General features: G+C 44.2%; 2 protein-coding genes across 3 annotated transcripts; both read left to right on the forward strand.

Annotated features, from left to right (window-relative positions):
* Nucleotides 1-1065: 1065 nt before the first annotated feature.
* On the forward strand, nt 1066-21930 carry LOC136640862 (golgin subfamily A member 6-like protein 22). 2 transcript variants are annotated; one of them, XM_066616234.1, is made up of 12 exons: nt 1066-1092; nt 10498-10617; nt 10894-11028; nt 11541-11658; nt 14563-14613; nt 15799-15876; nt 17535-17591; nt 19030-19089; nt 19928-19992; nt 20633-20714; nt 21150-21208; nt 21680-21930. In XM_066616234.1, the coding sequence occupies exons 2-12, from the start codon at nt 10559-10561 to the stop codon at nt 21861-21863; spliced, it is 948 nt and encodes a 315-aa protein (XP_066472331.1). In that variant the 5' UTR covers nt 1066-1092; nt 10498-10558; the 3' UTR covers nt 21864-21930. The 2 variants fall into 2 exon arrangements, with proteins under 2 accessions (XP_066472331.1, XP_066472332.1); XM_066616235.1 differs by lacking the exon at nt 17535-17591.
* Nucleotides 4115-5507, forward strand: KLF1 (KLF transcription factor 1). Its single transcript, XM_066612692.1, has 2 exons — nt 4115-4964; nt 5332-5507. Exons 1-2 carry the CDS (start codon nt 4115-4117, stop codon nt 5505-5507), a joined length of 1026 nt encoding a protein of 341 aa, XP_066468789.1.
* Nucleotides 21931-22562: the final 632 nt, after the last annotated feature.

Here is a 22562-nt window from a genome sequence, read left to right on the forward strand (position 1 = left end):
AAGCTGAGATGCACCCTCGCCCTGCCATGCCCAAGGAGTGGGGGGGGGGAGGTTTCTTCATTGTGGCCAGGGTGGGATCACGTGGGGGAAGGTAAGAGGGGGGGCATGTTCTAAGCTGCTACTGGGTGGGTGGGCAGAGACAGCAGGGGAGAATTGAAAGGGAACCCCAAAGTGTGCACACCCCTCCCCCGGCAGAGCCCCATTGTTTCCATGGAGCCGTGGCAGGCTTTTTAAAGGGGGGGTGACTTGACTCAAGTCCTATTGAGTCACTAAAGGGTGACTTGGAAAGTGCCCCCGTTATGACTAGTTTCTGAGTCAAGTCACAGGGCGACTTGACTTGAGTCAAGCCCTGCTGGATTTTCCCATCCCTGGATTTTCCCAATCCTATCCAATTTTCCAGCACCAGTGCAGCTACAATGCAGCCCCAAGGTAAGGGAACAAATGTTCCCATACCTCAAGGAGGCCTCTGTGACTGATGCCCCACCACAAGATGCAGTGCATGCCCAAGTGGCACAGTTGCACCTCCGTTGGAAAATTGGATAGGATTGGGCCCTAAACCTGTAACTGAGCCATCAGATATTTGATTTTCTCTGTAAACTGCTTTGTGAACTTTTTGTTGAAAAGCGGTATATAAATACTGTTGTTGTTGTTGTTGTTGTTTACAGCTGGGTCCACAATGCCACTGATCTGAAAATGTTGAATTAAAGCCCATTTTGCCCTCATTGAATTAAAGTGCACTAACAGCATTTAAAATTCAAGTGCTGCTTCAGTGGATTACTACAGAGGAGGGTGCAATTCTGACTGTACTTCCTTGAATGCAAACCTAATTGAAGCAATAGTGCTGTATTTCTTTCTGAGCAAACATAGTAAAAGTTGGATTGTAAACATAATCTCCACTCAGATGTTTAGAGAAAAGAACCGATAACTGTGCAGCAAAATATCTGAGTTTAATTAATCCTAATTCACCTCCCCTAGTTCTTGGACAGCCACACCCAGCTTCCTTCTGATTGGTGTAGCTGGTTTCTTTTATTCTTCTCCACGCCTCTGAATTGGTAAGTGAGTGAAAGAATTAAAAGAGGGCAATTGCTAATGGTAAGAGCTGGAATATGAAGTTTTGTTTTTAAGGAGGGGGACAAAGCTGGATGATTTGGGGAGAGAGAGAAAAAGCTGTGCATGCATGCAAACAAACAATTGCTAGGAATTACCACCATCTAAATTAATTTGGTGTCCTCCTCTTACTATTCAGTTTTTGCTTTCTATGCTAGTGACTTTTGCTACCTGTGAACAATGGCATGTCTTGCCTTTGACGGGGGGGGGGGGGGGGGGGGCTCAACTGCTTCCAGGATATGCAACCTGAAGGCCTGCAGGTGAGGAGATGTGTAGTAGTGTAGGTGGGGGTTTTGTGGAAGTCTATCGTGTTGATTGGAGTAGGATCTGTGCTTTTTCAGGGACTGTAGTTAGGGGTGTGAGAGCTTACACTCAGGGCTGCTTTTAATTCAACTTCAGTAAAGACAGGAGTTGCTACTAAATTGCTTTTCAGCACAACAAATAATCAAATGCTGATGTGCCCTGCCTGCTGGATAATGTGGGAAGGATTTTTGGCAGGATCTAAGGGCCCAGTCTGGTAGACTGTGTCTCCCTTAAAAAAATTGTTAGGTGTGCTTGTTAAGTATTTTCCTTCCAAAGAAAGATCATGCTGAGAGCCACAATCGATGGTAAGGCCACACCTGGAGTATTGTGTCCTGGTCGCTGCATCTCAAAAAAGACATAGTGGAAATGGAAAAGGTGCAAAAGAGAGCAACTAAGATGATTACTGGGCTGGGGCAGCACCTTCCTTATGAGGAAAGGCTATGGTGGCACCTGAGGGAGGACATGATTGAGACACACAAAATTATGCAGGGGATGGACAGAGTGGATAGAGAGATGCTCTTTACACTCTCACATAACACCAGAACCAGGGGACATCCACTAAAATTGAGTGTTTAGAAATGGGTTATGTCAGATGCAAGGGAGGGCACCAGGATGCAGGTCTCTTGTTATCTGGTGTGCTCCCTGGGGCATTTGGTGGGCCACTGTGAGATGCAGGAAGCTGGACTAGATGGGCCTATGGCCTGATCCAGTGGGGCTGTTCTTATGTTCTTATGAAAGCTCAAGGATACTTGAGCTTGTCAAGGATACTTAGAACAATCACTCCATGTGTAGAACCCTTGGTAAAGGTGGGCTGAAAAATGGGGCTGAGCGGTAGCAGTGAGTGAATGACATTTCCTTACCCAAATAGTGTACTGAAAGAGCAGTAGCCTTCTCTGGAAGGCTGGTGGTATGGTATGAATGAACTTTTCTCCAAGATAGCTTCTCAAAGTGTGCTTCTAGGAGCCCTGGGGCTCCCTGAGATCTGTTCATAGGCTCCACTAGCATACCATAAAGGACCACCAACCACCTGGCCACTGCACCACTGCATTGCACCTGTTCTTTGGGGTTCCTTGAGATCTATACATGCACTGGCAGGGCTCCCTTAAGACTCTGCTTATTTGGGTAAAGGGCTCCTTAGACTCCAGTTTGAGAACAATTGCTTAACTATGTTGCCTGTGCAAATTGGGTAAGATGATGTCTGAATATCAGTGGTTTCCAAACTGTGGGCCAGGATCCACTGGTGGGTCGCCAAAGGATGATGGAAAGATCAGATAACAAATTGCCTCAAGTTCTGAGGTTATTCAAAAATCAGATACTTTAGCCGCTATGTAATTACCCTGCAAAGTGCTCAGCTCCTGCAGTTTACAAGAATATATGTAAATATAGGGAAATGCCTGAAGGTCTTTTTTTCTGGTTATTATTATTTACAAGTAAATAAAATATTTTTTTCTAAATCTCTTTTTTAAAAGTCTGGTAAACCTAGGTGGGTCCCAACAGTGTCATTTTAAAAAGTGGGTCCCAGTGCTAAAAAGTTTGGGAACCACTGCTCTATATAGTTCATGCAGCATGTTCTGTCTTGCCCTGCACAATCTTCATTTGTTTAATATGCAACTGAGTTCTCTAACCATTGCTTTAAACTCTTGTTAGGAATAAAATGTGGGGGAATAAATGTGGGAATAAAATAGAAGGGGAAATGTGTCTACTTTTGCTTGCCTACCTTATAAGAAATTAGTTATGATTATTTAAAGTTCTGGGGTAAAAGTTCTTGAGGAGTAAATATATAAATGTAGATGAGAACCTCTAGTTCTAAGCTTGCCTTCCTGTATGAACTTCATGGATCATCTTAAGCTATTTCTGTCCAACGTTGTATCAACAACAGGGATCAAATGAGTACACCTATGGGCTGGGCAGAAATGGGTTTAAGCATGCTCTTTCTTGGTTTTACTGCCCCCTCAGCTAACACTCTGCAATATAAGGATGTTTCTAACCTACCTTAAAAGGGTGTTCAGAGGACTGAAGGATGTTTAATACTTTACTTCTGGAGTAATGTACTGAAACTCATCTTGGACTAACGACTAGTTTGTCTCCAAAGAGGACAACGTGTGAGCAGAGAGATTCTGGGATGGGGAGAAGGGGAGGGGAATCCTTCTGCTTAAAAGTGGGAGCTGTTGGCCAGTACTTCTGTTTGCTCTTATGGTATTTGACTTGCAAGTGCCATTCTCAGTTCAGTTCCCCAATCCTGACCTAAAGCCCTTGTACTTCCTGTCATAGCTCATTGCATAATAACTGCATGGTAGTGCCGTGTGGCCCTAATAGTTGGACAATAGAACCAAAAGTGTTCTTCGTGGTGTGATGCAGCCTCAAGAGACTCTTGGTGAACATCTGAGTTGCTTGTGTCTTTTGAGTTTGCTGTTGAGATAGCTGCAATCCTGCTTTCCCTGATGCAAAACAGTAGCTTGTGTGGGATCCTGATAATGGGGTTCCTTATCTTCAGTGGCAGGCAGTGCTGGAATCTAGTCCAGGCCAAGCTCTCTGAAGCAAACTGGTCTGCAAAGTTTTGGAAACTAGCTTTCATGTTAATGAAATGGAAGGAATTGGTTATAAACTTGTCGTAGAAGACAATGCTGGCATTCCAACACTGTTGCAGCACACAGGCCTCAACTCCTTGTACTCACTCTGTCTACTTGCATCCTAGTGGTGGAAAATGGAGGATGGCCCAGATCACTCATTTCTGGGGTTCTTGGATGTGACCCACCCTGATGGGGTGGTCAAGCAAGAGTGCGATGAAGCTTGTTGGGACCTCGACTTTCTCCTGAGCAACTTCTCTGCTTCAGAGCCTGTTGCTGATGCTCCTCAGGTAGGCCAAGAGGAGCAACCCTCTGTTTCGGCTGCCAGTCAGATGGTAACCTGTGAGGAGGGACCTAGAAGAAAGCTCCCTGGAAGCAACAGGGCCCCTGTTTGGTGTCCACGCTTGGAGGAGCAGGAATGTTTTCCAGGGGCCAACTCTGTGGATGGTGTTCCTGCTCTGCACAGCCATGCCCAGGAAGCAGGAGATTCTGCTAAGGGGTTGGTACCCTTCAGTCATCAGTTGCAGCAGTTAATTGCCCAAACAGACTATAGGGCTCCTGCTCCAGTGCAACAGTATCCTGGGGAGCAGAAACCATTAATTCATGGTCAGTATTATCGACTGACATGTGAGGCCTATCTCCGCCCAGGTTCCCCTCTACTGGGTAAGCAGAGTCCTTACAGTCAACTTCCGTCAGTGCAATCCCAGCTGCAACACTGCAGCTTGCTGGGTGGCTGCCATCCTTTCTACCATGGCCAGTATCAAGCTCAATTTCAACTCTACCAGACAGATCCAGCTCTGCCCACCGCACCTCTTCTTAGTCTTGGGACTCCTCCCTTGCCTGCAAAGGAAGTTCCAGCCAAGCCTAAGAGAGGCCCAAAGTCCTGGCCACATAAGCAGCCAGCCAGCCACATCTGCAGTCATCCAAGTTGTGGGAAGACCTACACCAAGAGCTCTCACCTCAAGGCCCATCTCCGCACCCATACAGGTAAAAAAGAGCCACATGATGACTGTATTCTACCTTCTAGATTTGGGGGTTTCCTTAGGGGACACTATTCCTTAGGGAATGGGCCCCTAAGGGGTACTGACCTTGGGAGCATTGGCCTACAAGTGTGATACAAGTCATCTTGGTCTGTGTTTCCTGACAACATGTAATATACTTTCTATTGTGGTATCCCTCCCAAAATCCAAGCATGGGGTGTCGGTACAATGCATTTGTATGGTGCTAAATCTTATACATTCAGTTCTTACTACCCCCACCCTCTACAATATATTTTAGGTGTGAATGTGGGGCCCCTTTTTGTCTAATTCTTCACCTAGCCAGGATGCAATAACACTTTGTTGTTCTTCTGCAGGGGAAAGACCATATCACTGCACATGGGAAGGATGTGGCTGGAAATTTGCCCGTTCAGATGAACTAACTCGCCATTATCGCAAGCACACCGGGCAGCGCCCTTTCAAGTGTCGCCTCTGCCAGCGTGCTTTTTCCCGCTCGGACCATCTCTCCTTGCACTTAAAGAGACATGCATAGATGATGCAGAAACTATGGATTGAAGTGAATGTTCTGGACCCACAGGGGACTGTGGAGTCCAGTGCAGCTGGGTGTGCAGATCTTGATATGACCCCTCTTCTGTATGCACTCTTGTTTCTATCAGTAGGACAGGGCATCCTTGGCACAGGGTTGGGATTAGACAGAGTGTGAGGCTTTGTCAATGCCTGGAGCTCCCTGATAGATCCATATGTTTCCATATATTTTTCTATTTTCATCTTTCACCTCCCCCCCCCCCCAAAAAAAAACTTAATATAATTCCTGCTGGTAGGACCAGAGTTCATCTGTTGTTCAGTATCTTGTACTAGCATCTTGAAGGACATCTTGCTTGTCTTCAATAACTTATTCTGATGGCTTCCTGGGCCTGCTAGTGGCATTGGCTCATGGGTAGTAGAACCACCTTTCCATTTCAGGTGGTGTGTTTTAATTGTGTTGCCTAACCAGAACACCATTACCTGTAATGGTACCCTACCAATGTTCTTATAAGTTTGACCTGCTAATTTGTTGGGGAGGGAAGCAGTTCAAGGCAGGACTGGAACAGAGCTATTGTGTCTCAACTGTTTTTTGTTTAAGTTCTTCTGTATAAAATGGAACTGGAGCAACAGCACTCCCATAGGTAGGGACTGTAGCTTTCTGTATCAACTGAAGTTCTGTCTCATGTAAGTGCTCAAATAAAAAAAAAAACTATAACAGGTACTGTTCATTCTAGTGTTGCTGCTTCAGGAAGGGAAGGGGGCTCAGGACTATGCCTTCTACCTGGTAAAGGATTTGTATGAGACAATGGGCATTCACTGGTGTCCTTTCACCCAGGCTTACCTTGCAGATAAAATACTGGATTGGTTACAGCAGAAGGGAAGCCTGCTATTTCACAGATGAAAATAGTAATGTGTTGGTAATACCTCATTCTTGCATTAAGAAGCACACATACTACTCAAGATGCTTTGCTGCTTGCGGTAGCAGTAGCAATTTACTGGAAAAGCCAGACTTAAAAGAGTATCTTGTTCTTATGGTTAGAGATCCCAAAAAATTGCCTTGAACCTCATTTGTTTTGCACTTCCTGAGGCATCTGGCAGGCCACTTGAAATAGAGGAAGTTGGACTAGATGGGCCTTTGGCCTGATTCGGCAGGGTTTCACATAAGAATGTGCTGGTGTACTTATGTTCTACCTGTCCATGCTTCTTGGATATCTTGCTGGCTCTAAAGACCTTGGGGAAAGAACAAAGAGCAATTTATACTGGCAAACGTCAATACAGGCAATTGGAGGGATATCAAAAATGGGCATAGTTGGAGTTGAAATCATGGTGGGAGCTGTGGTGTAGTATAATCTGCTGTTCCTCCATTGCCCAATAAACATTTTCTGTGTAGGAAACTGTGTGCATATAAGATAGTATTATATGAAGGAACCAGAGCCTCCTGTAGGACATTTTCTAGGAGCCATTTAATCTGACTCAACTATCCCATTAATGCAACTAGGAGCCAGTGGAGCTTCAAGAGGAGTAAACTCCCCCCCCCCTTAAAGGCTGCAGCTATTTCTTATCAGTAGAGGTGTTTGGAAATGGTGGTGTCTTACTCAGAAGTAACCCCATTGTATTCAGTAAGACTCTTAGCTTTTCAGTCAAACACCTCTACTAATGAGCATTGCTCAATCTAGGAGATACATTTGTTCCTTTCAACTAACAGTCCTTCTTGGCTAAACCTAGAATTACAACCAGGACAGCTTTGTCTGGTTAGTGTCACCTAATATTGGTTCCAGCTTTTAGGGGCCCTTGGCCAAAAGACCTGTGGGAGTATGAATGGTGTACTCCCCCTGACTTGAAAATCACATACTATATATGTAGTAGCTTAACTCTGTTCCTACCATGGTGCCCAGCAACAAGCTCCACTGCTGCTATCTGCTCCTATGATCTTCTTGTCTTACCACCCCCTTTTTCCTATAATAAATTCCACCTCCCAGCTAGTTTATTGCCACTGATAAAACACACAGGGGCAGAGGCAGTTAAGGTTTCAAAAGAAAAATATTTCATATGCATCTTTTGCTGTATCCCTGGTTTCTACAAGTTAGGGAACAGGAAGCCCTGAATACTGGTCTCTTTGTGCAGAAGTAAGGGGATACTTTCCAGCAATGCCTGCCTCTCATTCAGGGAAGAGTTCAGGTGCCTGGATGCTGCTCCTTTAAGCAGGGGGAGAAAGGAAATGACATAAAAGACATACCTCCTACAGATACCACCGAGGACAAGGTAAAGGGTCTCAGATATCTGGACAATACTCTGCCACCACAGCCCTGCTAGTGGTGTACCTATATTCCAGCAAGCTCTGGGTGGCTTAATGGGCAGTGGCAGCAGGATTTGTAAAATGGAGCTGTGGGAAGGAAAGAATGGTCTATTCCTGTTCCCAGTAAGCCCAAGGGAGAGGCCAAGCAGGAGCTGGTGGGAAGCAGTGTTACCACTGGTCCTTAAATTGCAGCAGAGCCACAGTCTTTGCAACATTTCAAATGTGATGGACATGGCTTGACCAAGTGTGTTTCATTCCAAGTCATCTGCTTCTAGAACAGTGAATGTGCTCAGAGTCCTTGCGTATGTTTTTGTTTTCACCCTCTGTGCTTCAAATAATTTCAGGTTTCTTGCCGAGGCCTGCTTGCTTCCCAACTGCTACAAACTACCTACGGCTGTGTAGCCTCTGCCCTCCTACAAGGCTTTGAACTGTTCCTGTGCGCAAATCATAGGCTGCTTTTTCCTTCAAGCATCATGTTCCTCCCTTCTCCTGCTAATTTGTCCGCTACACACGGTTCTATTCTGCATCGTTCTACAACATAAAAACTGCTCCGGCACCTTTTCAAGGTTAGGCTAGTCACCACATTGTACTGTTTTTCAGCTGTGGTCCACAACTATGAAATGAGTTGAAATTATAGTTCCCATTGCTGAACACAAACCCCTTTTCCTTCCAGCACTGTTCCTTGAACTGGCTCTTCCTTTTGCTTCTGTTCAGAATTAGAGATTAAAGAAAGTTGCCAGGAAATGAAGGGAGGGGTTAGGATGTGCAGAGGTGTAGGACTGCACATATCCATTAGTGTTTAAGGTGGTTTTGGGATGCAAATTGTAATCCAATGTGGCACTCTGCCTGCTTGGACTAAAGATCATTTTCAAGAATGGAATCTTGAAGTCAAATTTGTGTTTCAGTAGGAGCCAATAGGTTTTGGGGATTTTATGCTTGTTTTGTTCTAGTTCTCACTAGATAGTAAACTTGTATCATACAAATTTGTCCCTGCACACAGAAAAGTAGCATGTTGGGGAGAGGAATGCAGGCCCAGTTCAAGTCCAAAATAAATGCCACAATTCAAATTTCTGTCATGTTCCCAGATGCTGCAATAGCCTCCAAAACCAAGCTGGATGATGGTAAAAAAAAAAAATCAGAATTTGTACCAATTAGCTTGTATCCAAAGATAGCTAGGTCTAATGATAGTTCTACTGAAATTCATGGATCTTTAACTTAAGATGTCATGTCATGACGAGTCCTTGTCATGACTAGTTTATCTCATTGATTTCTGTGTTGAGTACATTTTGGAAACGGTCCACTGCATTTTAAAATCATTACAACTTGGTGGGGCTAAAGATCAATCTGTAGATTGTTAGACTTGTTTACATGATGACAAAGGGATTTTAAACCTGTGGGAATCTGCTTTGGTGATAACTATGCTAACACCCTCCCCTGCAAGTATAACTAGTGTTGTGCCAGTAGAGGCTGCTTTACAGCAGTCGAAAAGCAGCCTCCGTCAATGTGCACTGAAGACCCACTGGCAGGGAGGATGGAGTGGTCTGCATACTGACAGATCCATTGAGACCCATAGAGTAGGTGAGCCCATGCAGGGGGTTGGAGAGAGGTGGGGAGGGATTGAATACAGCAGGGGTAGGTGGAATGGGGCAGGGAGGAGTGAGGATCTGGCCATGGAGAGCCTGGGATCAGTGGTAGCAGTGCATGCCAAATCCTGACACCCTTTCTGGGCCTGATCTGCTTTCCCAGGCCAGCACAGACTTGAACCAGAAGTTGAGTTAACTCATAGTGGCTGCTAGGGCTTACTCTGAGACAAGGGAAAAATGTTCTGTGGGGTACAGTGGTAGATACAGTGGTAGTACTGCTGCATCCCTGCAAGGATTTAAATAGTATTGGGCTATAAGTCCTTATTTATCAGAATATGAAATAAAACATCTACCATAGAATTCACAGAAGTGAGCCATTAATAGAATATTTAAACCAACAACCATAAATTCTACACAAATTCAGGGCAAAAGTTAATTTGCACAAAAATCTCACAGAGATTAAATATCTCAGTGGAGAAAGCTACAGCCAAGCTCAACTCAGCTCTGTGAGCAGTTCAAATGGGAAAGTCACACAATATTTTTGGAATATCTTAAATGCTTGTATCCCTAAGATCAGGAGTTCCACACCTGTAGGGTAGCCTCTCTGCATATCCATATTGTACATATTTGACCAGCAGAAGGGTTAGGCAGGAAAGACTGTTTGGTTAAACTTAATCATGGTAGGGCACTCAGGAGATGTATTCAAGGTCAGCTGTATTAAGATGGTTGCTAAGCAACCTGTGTGATGGTAACCAGGCCTAGGTGATTCTAAGAGATTCTTAGAAGAAATCTTAGAAGAGATTTCTTAGAAGAAGCCTTGGTCCAGACTGTTTGGTGTGCAAAATTTGCTATCTCAGTTTATTCAAACTGGCCCCCACTTTACAGAAATTAAATAAATCCTTTCTGACTCCTCCTTCAGCACTGATTCATAGTGATAGGTAAGGTGTATCACATCTGACATGGGACTGCTCCCCTAAACTGCACTCACTTCTTGTTCACATGCTTGGAGTGTAAGTTTACAACATACCTATCCTTGGATGTGCCATGATGTTGCTGGCTCTCTAGGTGCTTCTTCTCCCTCACAAATAGCTTGATCTCTTAACTTTTTTTTTCTCCAGGGTTCTCCAAAGTCTCCCATGGAAAATGAGTTTATTTTGATATAGAAGAGGCAGTGCCTGAATGAGGAACATGGATGTGGCACTGGGAGGAGGCAACAACCTGAGGCAAAGAGGTCCTGGGTATGTTTCCAACAGTTTTCCATTTACAGTTGGAGTTCTGGAGAGCTAATTGTGACTAGGTCATGACAAGGGTGTTGTAGAAGGCAAATGTCAAAAAGGCAGGAGGAACCTGGGGTGGCAATCCAGAGAAAAGATTACCACAGAGTAGGAGGAAGCATATATAAGATGACGGGAGTCATTTTTCCCTTTATCTCATTGGAGATTTATCTCTTCTACATCTTAGATTTTAAAACAGTGCCTCCATCATCCACTTTGTCTCTCCCTATCTAAACCCAGGAATTTTGAGGAGGAGAATGCTTGGCTACAGGAATGGATCCATGAAGAACTTGCTCATGGTGAGGTCTGGCAGAGGCAATATGAGAAGCTGTTGGGACATCAGGCCGAGCTCTGCTCCTTGCTACAGACCAAAAGGTAGGAGACTTTATCGGGGTCCATAGAGTTGCTCATGCTGGGGCTGAAGAGAATGTGGGAACTGAGATACTGAGGTATGAGATATTATGGGAAAAGTGTTGAATGGCTGCTTTGGATTTATAGCAGGATGTTCTGTATATGTAGGCTTCTGATGGTTTCTTGAAGCCTGAATACTAGTCAGATGCTCACGTTCAGCTGCAGCAAAAGCCACATACCCCAGTAGATATCTACAGATTTTTAGCAATTTTTGTGGATAATTTCTTTTCATCATTGCTTCACAAATTAGAAAAAAAACCTGCAATATTGCAAGGGATCTTGGGATATATATCTTGGATTATGTGCACAGCCACTAAGGGTGACAAAGTGTTCCAGGCCAGCTCTGCAAGGCAAGCATGAAGCAGAGGGCAAAAGCCTGAAGCAGTCAAGCCAGGGCAGTCCTGGGTAAGGGAAAAACATGTCTCAGGGCTCAGCACAGCAGACCCTGGGATACAGCTGACTCTTTCCACCTGCAGCCTTAAGCCCCTGGAGAAAAAGACCCAGGTGCTGCAAGAGGAGCTGGAGGAAGCCCAGGAGATCCTGCAGGAGTGCCAGAATCTGAGTCGACAGCGCCAACTGCAGATCCATAAGCAAGTGAGTCCGGAGGGGAATTTTGCTTTGCAGAGCACCTCTCAGCTGCAAAGTGATGCCTTGCCAGAAGTGCTGCTGCTGTTGAAAGGGCAATCTGCATGATAATTGGACTCTCACATGGTTTGAAACAATTACCAGGATTTGCATATTTTCTCTTCTATCATTTGCAGCCAATGAGTTCCTATGTGAGAACAATGTGCTCATTTCTAACCATCTGCTAAATGACATCACTTCCTGCTTAATGATATCACTTCTGGCCCTCAGCAGGTGCCATGAATGCTATTCAGCCCACTGTATGAAATGAGTTTGACACCCCTGTATTAATTATTAATTAATAATAATTAAGCACTTGAACAATGGGGCCAAATGTCTATGGAATATGAGAGTGCCAGAGGCTACACATCTAAAGCTATTTCTGCATATATTTCTCCGGCTCGTCCTCTCAGGTCATCAGAGAAGGCCTTTTTACAAGTGCCGCCGCCCAAGGAGGTTCGTGGGGCGGCGGCAAGAAATAGGGCCTTCTCAGTAGTGGCACCAACGTTATGGAACTCCCTTCCCCTTGACTTGAGAATGGCTCCCTCTCTTGAGACCTTTCGGCGAGGCCTGAAGACCTTGTTGTTTAACCAAGCCTTCTGACTTATGGCCTTTTAAACATCTTTTATACATCTTTTAGTTGCTTTTTTACAGGCCGATTCCACTAAGAACTGCTGTTTTATGCTCTTTTATTCTGACTTTTATCTGACTACTGTTTTTATGGGTTCTGCTAATGTGTTTTTTAATATGTTTTTATCTGTTGTGAAATTATGTTTTAATCTATTTTATATGTTAGCCGCCCTGGGTCCCTTTTGGGAGAAGGGCGGGATAAAAATAAAGTATTATTATTATTATTATTATTATTATTATTATTATTATTATTATATGCAACAGTTATCAAATGTATACACCTGTGGGCTGGGTAGAAATGGGTTAGGGCAAGGCTTTTCAAACTGAGGCATCGAAACACCCCAGCCTGAGGGCCCTCACCACTTTCACCTTAAGTGGCAGGGACAGGGAGGAGGCAGCAGTGTCCAGGATCCAGCAGTGTCCAGGATCGCGCCGCTCAGGGGGCTGCAGGGGCCTGGCTGCACTTACCAGAGCCTCCTGCAGCCTCCCAGGGGTAAGGGAAGCCCTGTTTGACCATCTGCAGGGCTCCCCAATGCTTTAGAAGTGAAAGTGGAGTGATCGCGCTCCACTTCTGCTAAACCGGAAGTGGAGCGCGATCGCTGCACTTTGACTTTTGCAGCTTCAGGGAGCCCTGCAGATGATCGTGCAGGGCTCCCCGCACCCCCAGGAGGGGGTGGTAAGTGCACCCAAGCCCCTGCAGCCCCCTGAGCGATGCGATCCTAGGGATCGTGCCTCTGCCTTCCCCCTCCCCCCACCGCCTCCCCCCACCCTCGCAAGCACTTACTGCGGCTTTCAAACTCCCAGAGAATTTGAAAACCACAGGGTTAGGGTAAGGTGGGTGGCAAGCAGGGACATGCAGTGGGTGGGGAGGCAGAGCTTCAAAAAGCACGGCTGCTGTGGGAGGCACGCAAGCACTCCTTACCCATGCACAAAGCATGGAGAGTGTGGAGAGAGCAAAGTGCGTGGTTTGAGAGTGCTTGGAAACCTCCCACGGCAGCTGTGCTTTCAAAGGACTCTGGCAGGGAGGCTCTGCCCACTGCACTTCCCTGGTGGAGAGACTAATTTGTATATTAGATGTGTACGATGATAATTTGCTTCATCAATAATAGGAGGTGATATAATCTTCCCAGCTGAACTACGAACTAAACACTTTTTAAACAGCTAAGCATTTGAAACTTTGAATAGTAAAAACAGCTTTCTTCATTCTAAGCTGGTGCAGGGTAGTGACTGCACCTGTAAGCCCAGGCACTTTCATTCAAGAGAAAATGTCACTGTGTTCAGTGGAATTTACTCCCAGGTAAGTGTGCATAAGATTGCAGCTGAAAAGATTCAAATCAAGGAACTCATTCTCCTCTGAACTCACTACCGGGTCTTTGGCAAGCCAGTTTCTCACAGCCGTATGTGAAGCACTTTGAATACACTAAGGCTGCAATCCTATCCACACTTACCTGAGAAAAAGCCCAATTGCCTATAATGTATGTCTTCAGAGTAGACATACATAGGATTGGACTGCTAGTCCCCAAGATATGTACAGGTTCCGCTCTGGAGTTTTATCCAGAAGTCAGAAGTAGGTAAATAGAATCAACTGGTTCTTGCTCGCCCAGCACTTCTGGGCCTTTGCAAAAGCATCACAATGGACAGACTGTGCCTGCATGAAGATGCAGCTGTCCATAACTTTGTCATCCATAATTTGGGGACCCAGTATACTTTAAAGTGCTATATACATTTTTCTTGTTGTTCAAATAAAATAAAATAAAAAAGAATAATTGCTTGAGCCAAAATCATGCAAAATTAAGGCAAATATCCCCCCCACCTTGTGTGTGAGGGCCCAGCCCTATCCAACTTTCAGTACTGATGCAGTTGTGCCAATGGAGTGTATGCTGCAACCTGTGGTGGTAGTGGGCAGTCACAGAGGCCTCCTCAAGGTAAGGGAACATCTGTTCCCTTACCTTGGGGCTGCATTGCAGCTGCATCAGCACTGGAAAGTTGGATAGGATTGGGCCCTGAGACATAATATTAAGTTACACTGCAGAAGAGAAAAGGGGAAATTGGGATTTTCCACACTCCTAAATGCAGGAGTATTTTGATCCCAGATCTAGATCCCTAATCTAAGCAGGAAATGGAGAAATATATGCAGCTGTGAGGATAGAGGAGAAAGGCTACACCACCAAGTTCTTACTCAACAGGAAAAATCTGTTTCAGGGAAGCAAGTCTGGACTGTTTATTCTGTTCCCTACTTTTCAGGAGAAGGAAAATCAGAGAATGGCTGAGACTGTTAAAGAGCTGGAAAAGAAGGTGAGTGTTACTCCTGAGGCAAAGTGATAGTCAACCAGCCAGTCAGCACAGCTTCCATACTTCATTCTAGTCTGTGAGGACAAGTTTATACATGCAGCAGAATCAAGTCATAACACTTTTCCTGAATGATACCACTTTGGGCTGCATGTTTGAATGGTAATCAGCCCAACCCAACCACAAAACCTCATGGTAGAAAACGAGTCATGAAAAGGATTTAACCTTCATCCGGCATGCTGTCTTGTTTTTGTGTGCAAGGAGTTGTTTTCACTTTTTCTCCAGCCTTAAGTGGAACAACAATGAAGTGTTACCACTTAAACTTGTTGCATGTAAAAACTGGGTCCAACTGGAAGCTGTAGAAGGTTGGGTGGCATGACTGTTGGAAAGTAGGTACTATGCCACCTGAAGGACACTAGGGGGCAGGATATTGCTTAGGAAGCAGATTACTTAGAGGCTGCCTGTCTCAGACCTTTACTCTTGTCCTTTTTGACCTGTGAGGGCATATTCCTACCTTCCTTCCCGGAAGGGAAGGGGCCCCATCTTCCAACATACAAGACCTCCCTCGATTAGCTCTAACCAGCCATATGGAGTCCACTGACCATGCTATGAATTTTCACATAGCCATGTACAGGCTGTACATGTACACAGAGATGTACAGGTGGGGCCTCTTTATCCGTGGATTTGGCATCCTCGGATTTGCCTCACCGCAGATGCCAAACCCCCCAGACCCTTGGTCCAGTCACAACTGGAAGGCTTTCTGAGCCTCTCTGAACAAGGCTCCGGTCACATTCAGAGCTCAGGTAGACTCTGAAAACCATGGATTTCGTTATGCATGGGGGATCTGGGAACAGATCCCTAGTGGATACAGAGGCACCACCTGTGCATGCTTGTGAATTGTATGTAAAGTGTTTTTCTTTGAAACTCTTTTTCTACCTTTGCAACTGTTTTATTGTTGGCAGCAAACATTGGGCTACTGGGGTGCAGTTGGAAAAAGAATCTTCCACTATATCTACTTGATTTAGACCCCATTCTCCAAAAATAAGTCTTGGGCACAGGAGAACATTGTCAGTTTTTACTATAACTGGTTTCAAAATGGCTAGTGGCCTACCCAATTTTAGTTCTGAACCAGTGTTGCCCAGAACACTTCTCATCCCAGTGCATCTCCTTATTAGACTGTGGATTCCACAGGTATTCAAGCAGCAGTTGGAAGAGAAATCCAAGAAAGACATTCTGAAGGAACTAAGAATGGAAGGTAATGAACTGAAGGTAAGAGCTGGATGCTTTGTATCGCTGCATGTAAGGACTGATCAGAACAAAAGAAGTGAACCTGGAAACAATAATAGTCTAGAAGTAAAATGTTCTTTCAGATAATCAGTGGCATTTCTCTAGGGGAGGTGTGGGGGGTGCAGACTGCACTTGAGGTAGGTGGGTGACACCACTACTGGCTAAAATTGTGAAATTTTGGTATTTTTGAATAATACCATTCAGTTATATATAATTTGATGAATTTCTTGCAGGATGCAATGAAACAAACCTTGTTTAAATATCTGTAGTCTATCAAAAGCTATGGCCAAATAACCAGAAAAGGAAAACAACTGCTTTATGTAACAGAAAGTTACATTTTCTTAACTCAAAATTAACCAATGAGACTGATAGTTCTGAGAGTTGATGAGGTGTTATCATGACATAGCAGGGAACCAATGAGTCCCATGTGTATGTATCAGTTAATACTAGAACTCTTATTCAGTTGTGTGAGTGTCATCAAGTTGGTCACTGGTTTTTTGTTGGTTACTGATTTGTTGGATGACCTGTATTGTTTTATATTAAAATACATAAAGTTAAGGGGAGTTACACCAACCCCTGATACCACTGCATTTAGGGTGTGTGTATGATATTGTAATTTATTCTGTATGGTCTTGGTATGGGAGGTGCCCCCATGGACATCATGGGGATGGCACAATGAGCTCTCGCAGCGGGTGATACAAAACCCTAGTGATGCTTCTGAGAATAAGTAACAGAGCTTGTTCAAACTCTAACAGACCTGGTTTATAAATGACCTATCAATGAATGGCTTGATAAATCACTGCTTCTTTTTAAAAAATTTTTGGGGAAATATTGAAGGTGCCTTTCTTACAAATCTTGTCGATATGAATTGCTATGGTTTCCATTCTACAGGTTTCAGCTGCCTCTCTTGGGTTCCCAGGCAGGGCTCATGAGAGTGGGATGCAGGGAGTAAATTGTACCCAGGTCCAGGAGCCAAAGGAAGGGGCCCCAAATTGCCTGAGAGCTCACATTTTCCAATCTCACCAGGGCCCATGAGAAGGGGGTTGCAGGGGACACATTGTATCTGGTCCCAGGGCCAAAAGGGGGGCCTGGGAGCCAAAGGACAAGAACCAGAAATTTCCTGGGATCTCAGAAAATTTTTGCAATATATTGAGTGAGGACTAGCATTCACATTTTGTGTAAGCCTACATACGGTAGTTTTATATGTCGTAATTTGTATAATTTTGATCAAATTATTGTATGAAATTATGATCCAGTGGAGAAGGGAAGAGGCCCAAAAGAAACTTTGTATCCCTGATAAAATTCCTTTCAGAGGCCTTGCCCCGCAAGCTGCCACTTCACACACTGCCGTGGGTAAGGTTGACTTTGAACTGGACAACATTTTGTGCATAATTCAGTCTACCATGGAGAACAGATCTGCTGCTCCTGGACACAGGGCTCTCCCCATCCATCAGTGTCTGAGCCAGCTACCAGCTTGCATCTGGGATGAAGATGAGGAAGTGAAACTAGGATATCGGAGTGATATCCCAAATCTGGACCAGAAGGAGGGCCTAACTAAAGCATGATTTGGACAGTAGAGCATTTGCCTTTGAATTATACCAGCTATTGTAAGAACATTCTGTTAATCTTGCCATCCACAGAGGCACTTGTCTGAATGGCAGGTGAAGTGGCAGACAAAGAATGACCAGATCAGACAGGTAAACTCAGATGTATTTGTGGCTCCAATATACCCATGTCCCTGACAGTAAAATGAGACCACTTTTGTCCCTGGCTCAAAAGGAAGTTGCGGGCAGAATTTAATTTGGAAATGGGCCTTAACTTTGCAATCTGCTATCAATGTCATGGTTCAGCGCCAAGATGTGCTGCGTAGCATTTTCACGGATATCTCCAGTTACCTATAGGCTGCTGGAGTCTTGCTCTTCTTATGGTTTACCTGTACACATGGTGTTGAAAAGGTAAAGCAGCTTCTATGACTGGAGAAAGTTTGTTCAGAGTGTTGCAGGTGGTATGATACAGGTATTGTTGCCTAGGGATATAACACACATCCCATTCTCACTCCTGTCTGTTCACAGATGTTGCTGACATTTGTAGTTCTTTAAAACCTGTTAGATCAGGTTTTAATGGGAACTTAATTTAATGGGACCTGAATCTAATGGGACAAAAGAAATTAGTGTATACTAATTATAAACTAGTGTATACTAAAGTATACCAGTGTATACTAGTATAAATTAGTGTATACTAATATACTAATATACTATACTAATATACTAATTAGTGTATACTAATTTATGTATGTAGCCTAGGAAACTAGGCTTCAGCTTCATCATACCAACTTCTATAGTATGATTTGGTCTGCACAAACTACTGTCCATTGTAAACTCTAGTGTGCCTCCAACCACAGTCCTCTTAAGAGGAAGCACAACTTAGCAGACGGGAAGGTGGGGGTATGGCCCTCCCCTGTCACTAGCTATTTTTCCTCCTATTTAGCTTCTTTCTTGACAGGACATTCCTCTCTGAATAAAGAGTTGTCTTTCCCTAGCAAAGGCAGGGGGCTTGGGCTTATGACTTTTTTTTTTTAATCCAGACACTAATGCTTTCATTGCTGCAAAAGCTATGAAATGTTTGTATGCTATTCTGTAAGCCTGTTGTTGCTCCTCTTCAATCTTCTCATGCAATACACTACCCTGGAGGCTCCTTCCATCCTCTTTGCCTTCTGGTGCCCAGGTAATGTCCTGGTCCAGTCATTCCATATCTCCCATTGGACTAATTTCTGCAAGTGTGTATGCTTTCAGGATAAGCAGAATCATTCCAGAGGCAGCTTGTTGGAAAGGTCCATGTGTGGATTCTCACATGCTCTTAACATGTTGGTCCCATTAAAGATGGCAGCAGTCACTTTTTTACAAGTCTCACTCTATGAGATGAACATGGCCACAGTCTCCTTTGCCAGATCTCCTCAAGCTGAATACTGAATGTGTGGTCGTAATACCACAGTTTCCCAGATTAAATTGGAGGGCCTCAAGTGTCTTAATATATTATAAGCATGAGCCTAGCTTATTTCTTTGGGCTAGGAGAGAATTTAGAGGGGGACACAGTGTTGTGTGCTGAAGATTCTCTGTTCTGTTTTGGGGCTTTCAGAGACAGCAACAAGTTGAGAAACTCAGCAGTACCATCCAAGAACTATCTCTGAGAAGCCAGGTATGTGCCACCAACTCACCCAAACCCTCTTCTGTGGGCCACTGGTGATAGGCTGCCAATACCTGGTGCATTAGTTCATATTCCACTGAATCTGAACATGGTTATTGCAAAAAGCCAAGTAGTCTACTCTTGAAATTTCTGTGGAACTGACTATGAATCCCTAAGCAGTCTTATTGTATTTATTTAATATATTTCTACCTCGCCTTTCCTCCAATAACATAGTTGCTTTGGACTTCCTGACATAAAATAAAATAAAAATACAAGTCTTTCATTAAGGCGTACCTGGGGGGTCCACAAGCAGCATGTCTGGGAGGTAGCGGCACCCCCAGCTGTGCTGCCCTGAGGGCTGCCCACGTCTGCTGCTTCCCTGTCTGGAGGCATTCTTTGACCCTCAGAAGTTCTTAAAACATCACTTTTGATTTTCTTCGAAAAACCAGAAGTGACATTTTAAGGCCTTCCGGAGACCTTAGAAGGCTTTCTGAGGGCTGGGGGGGGGGCAGCCTTCCCAGGCTTGCCCTGGGGCGTCACAGTGGCCAGGCCTGCTACTGGTCTTCCAAACTAACAGAACTTTATGCCTACGAAATTGCTTCTACTTGTCCCCAAATAATCTTGTTCTCCTTTTGACTCTCCTGATTTTTGTAGATGGCACCTAGTACCTCCCAACCCAGAATACTAAGAATTGGACATGCACATCAAATTTGTATTCCCTCCTGCTCCAGTTAATGGTATTTGTGGACTACAGCCTGATTGAACTGGCAATGGAGAGTGAAGGTCTCTAAAACCTAAACTGATGGCATGTTTTTTGTTTTGTGTGTTTGTTTGTAAACCAAAATGTTAGGAGCTGCATAGAAGCATCATCTTAACAGAAGATCGCGTGATGGAAGCTCAGCAGGAAGGAATGCTGTAAGGATAATCATTCCTGGTTGGTTGTGCGGAGGCAGAGGTGCAAATTCACTTGATAAGCTGAATTGTTTAGTCAGCATATTGAACAGAGGCCTGTTTAAACCCCAACTCAGCCTTTGATAGGTCAGTCACAATCTTGGACTCAGTTCCCATCTGTAAAATGGGAATAACAGTAACACACAGCAGAGCTAAAATGTTAAATAAGTTAAAATGTTCTTTTTCACCTTGGGAATATAGGCTGGTTTTAAAACAAAAGTTAAAAGCAGATACCCCAATGTAAAGATATTTTGGGGATAACAATGTGCTTCTCTCATTGAAAATGCAAAACTCTGCAGTATTGGGCTAGTATTGGGGTTTGCTACAACTGAAAATGGCAGAAAGTTAATCCACAAAGAGCACATTCTATGTATGTGACACTGAGTGAGAGACATGTGCTTGGGGTCAGCTTTGGAGACCCAGAAGCCAATGTAACATTCTCCCTGAGGTTCAAAAGGGATCTAAGAAGAGAAAATGCCATTAGGTTTAAGGCCTACAATAATTTTACCTGTCCTTTCCTGTCCTGCCTTCTGCTTTGTTTCTGTTATGAGCGGGAAGAGGATAGCTTCTCCTTTTAGAGATTTAATGATGTGTTCTGTTTCAGCTTCCAGAAAGAGATGTCTTCTGGACAGGGTGGGACCTCATCAAGAGGCTTTCTTTGGGAGAAGCAAGCATGTGATCAGATGGTATGAAGGATTTGGGCAAAGTGGAATAATGCTGGGTGGAATAATGTGGGTCTGGTTCATACATATCTCAAGGCAGCAGGCCAGTTGTCATCCCAAGGACTCAAATTGAATGTAGAGTAAAAAGGACAGTATGTAAACCCTGCCCTCAGCATCTCAGAAGCCCTTTGGAAAAATCAAGCAGCATGCCTGAAGCTGAACAGAACAGGGGAACTTGGGCTTGGGGTGTCCATCCTTGCCTAGGTTTCTTCCTGTGTGACCCCCAGCTCCAATCATTGCCTCCAGAAGGTGGGTATCATAATACTGTATAGAAAGATTGTTTTATCTTCTGCAATCCTGCAAACCCTGCATCCTACTTAGGAGCTTATGGAGGCTACACAGTTCCTGTACATAATCTATAAATCGAACTTTATATTTGCCTTTTTTCTGTCCTTCCAGAAAAGGCTTCCATGCCTGGAACTAAGCAGAAGTGACTCCAACGAGCGGCTCCTTTCCAAGTGAGTGACCAAATGGACTGGGGTGGAGGATCAGCTATTGTAGAAACAGAATCAGATATTGGATTGCATGTAGTCACAAAAAAGAGGAGCTTGGGATGAGGGAGGTCAAGGAGAGAGGCATACACATTGTATGCTGATGAAGTGGCTTCTAGAGAACTCAAGAGGTTTTGAATGGAGAGTGAGATTCCTCAATGAGAAGGTGAGTGATGGAGGACAAACGTCCTTGACAGACACATTTTCCACCTATCAGATCTCTTGGAATGGTGTGCTGGAGTCTTAGGGTGCACTCTCAGTTCATGTAGTAGGTAATGGTGAAGCTCAACACAACACACAAAGGTGTAGCTCAACACTCTGTGTGACCTGAGTATGTTTCTTAGAGCATAAGTTCTTTGTGCAGAAGTTCGTCAACAGAGCATGGAAGACAGAACATTTGAAAACCTGTGAGGTGGGTCATTCTCTCCTTTTTTGCAGATCCGTCCTGCACCAAAGTCTCGGGGGAGTTTGGAGCTTGCTCTGGGCATTAGCCAAGGCCCTACTTCTGATCCTGCTGTTGGTTCTGGTCTTCTATGGCTGGTTTTCCAACCAGCCCTGTCCTCCTTTGCATTCAACTCCCTTGCTCTATATCCAGCTCAATGGCCTTCTGTACCCTCTATGAAGCTGTCTATGCCTCTCTAATTGAATGACTGCTAATAAAGTATAATAATAAGCAAATAAAACGTGTTCTTCTCTCTCTAAAATAAGTAATGGTATCGTATTCTGCTTTATTCAGACCCTACTTGGAATATTGTGTCCAGTTCTGGACACCACTGTTGAACAAGAAATATTGACAAAGTGGAGTGGCTGCATGATGGTGAGGAGGTTGGAGACCATGTCCTATTGAAGTTGAAGGAGTCTGGCATATTATGTTTGGAGAAGAGATAGTTAATAGGGGACATGATAACTATCTGAGGGGCTGTCATTTGGAAGATGGAACAGATTTGTTCTTAGTTACTCCAGAAGGTAGGACCTAAACAAATGGGTTTAAACTTGAAAGGAGATTTCAATGAGATGTTGGAAGAACTTTTCTGGTGGCAAGAACTGTTTGGAAGTGGAACAGTCTAGTTTGCCTTGGAAAGGGGGTAGACTCTTCATCTTTGGAGGTCATTAAGCACAGGTGGAACAGCTCTAGTCTAACCAGATAGTTATAAATGATAAAAAAATAAAAAGAATTGGCTGTAAAACAACCCAAGCAACCTCAAATTAAGCAGCGGCAAACCCAAATACAAACCAAAACAGTTTAAAAACTTATTCAGTGCCAGAGGCTTTCTGAAATATCCAAGTGTTAATTATCCTGAAGGTGTTCTTAAAACCTTTC

Source organism: Tiliqua scincoides, chromosome 2 (assembly GCF_035046505.1).
Source record: "Tiliqua scincoides isolate rTilSci1 chromosome 2, rTilSci1.hap2, whole genome shotgun sequence".
NCBI classification, from domain to species: Eukaryota; Metazoa; Chordata; class Lepidosauria; order Squamata; family Scincidae; genus Tiliqua; species Tiliqua scincoides.

Coding starts and splice junctions, on each gene's coding strand:
- KLF1 (XM_066612692.1), top strand. CDS start 4,115: ATGGAGGATGGCCCAGATCACTCATTTCTGGGGTTCTTGGATGTGACC. Junction 4,965..5,331: donor CCATCTCCGCACCCATACAG/GTAAAAAAGAGC, acceptor GTTCTTCTGCAG/GGGAAAGACCATATCACTGC.
- LOC136640862 (XM_066616234.1), top strand. CDS start 10,559: ATGAGGAACATGGATGTGGCACTGGGAGGAGGCAACAACCTGAGGCAA. Junction 17,592..19,029: donor AGAATGACCAGATCAGACAG/GTAAACTCAGAT, acceptor TGGGGCTTTCAG/AGACAGCAACAAGTTGAGAA. Junction 19,993..20,632: donor GCTCAGCAGGAAGGAATGCT/GTAAGGATAATC, acceptor GTTCTGTTTCAG/CTTCCAGAAAGAGATGTCTT.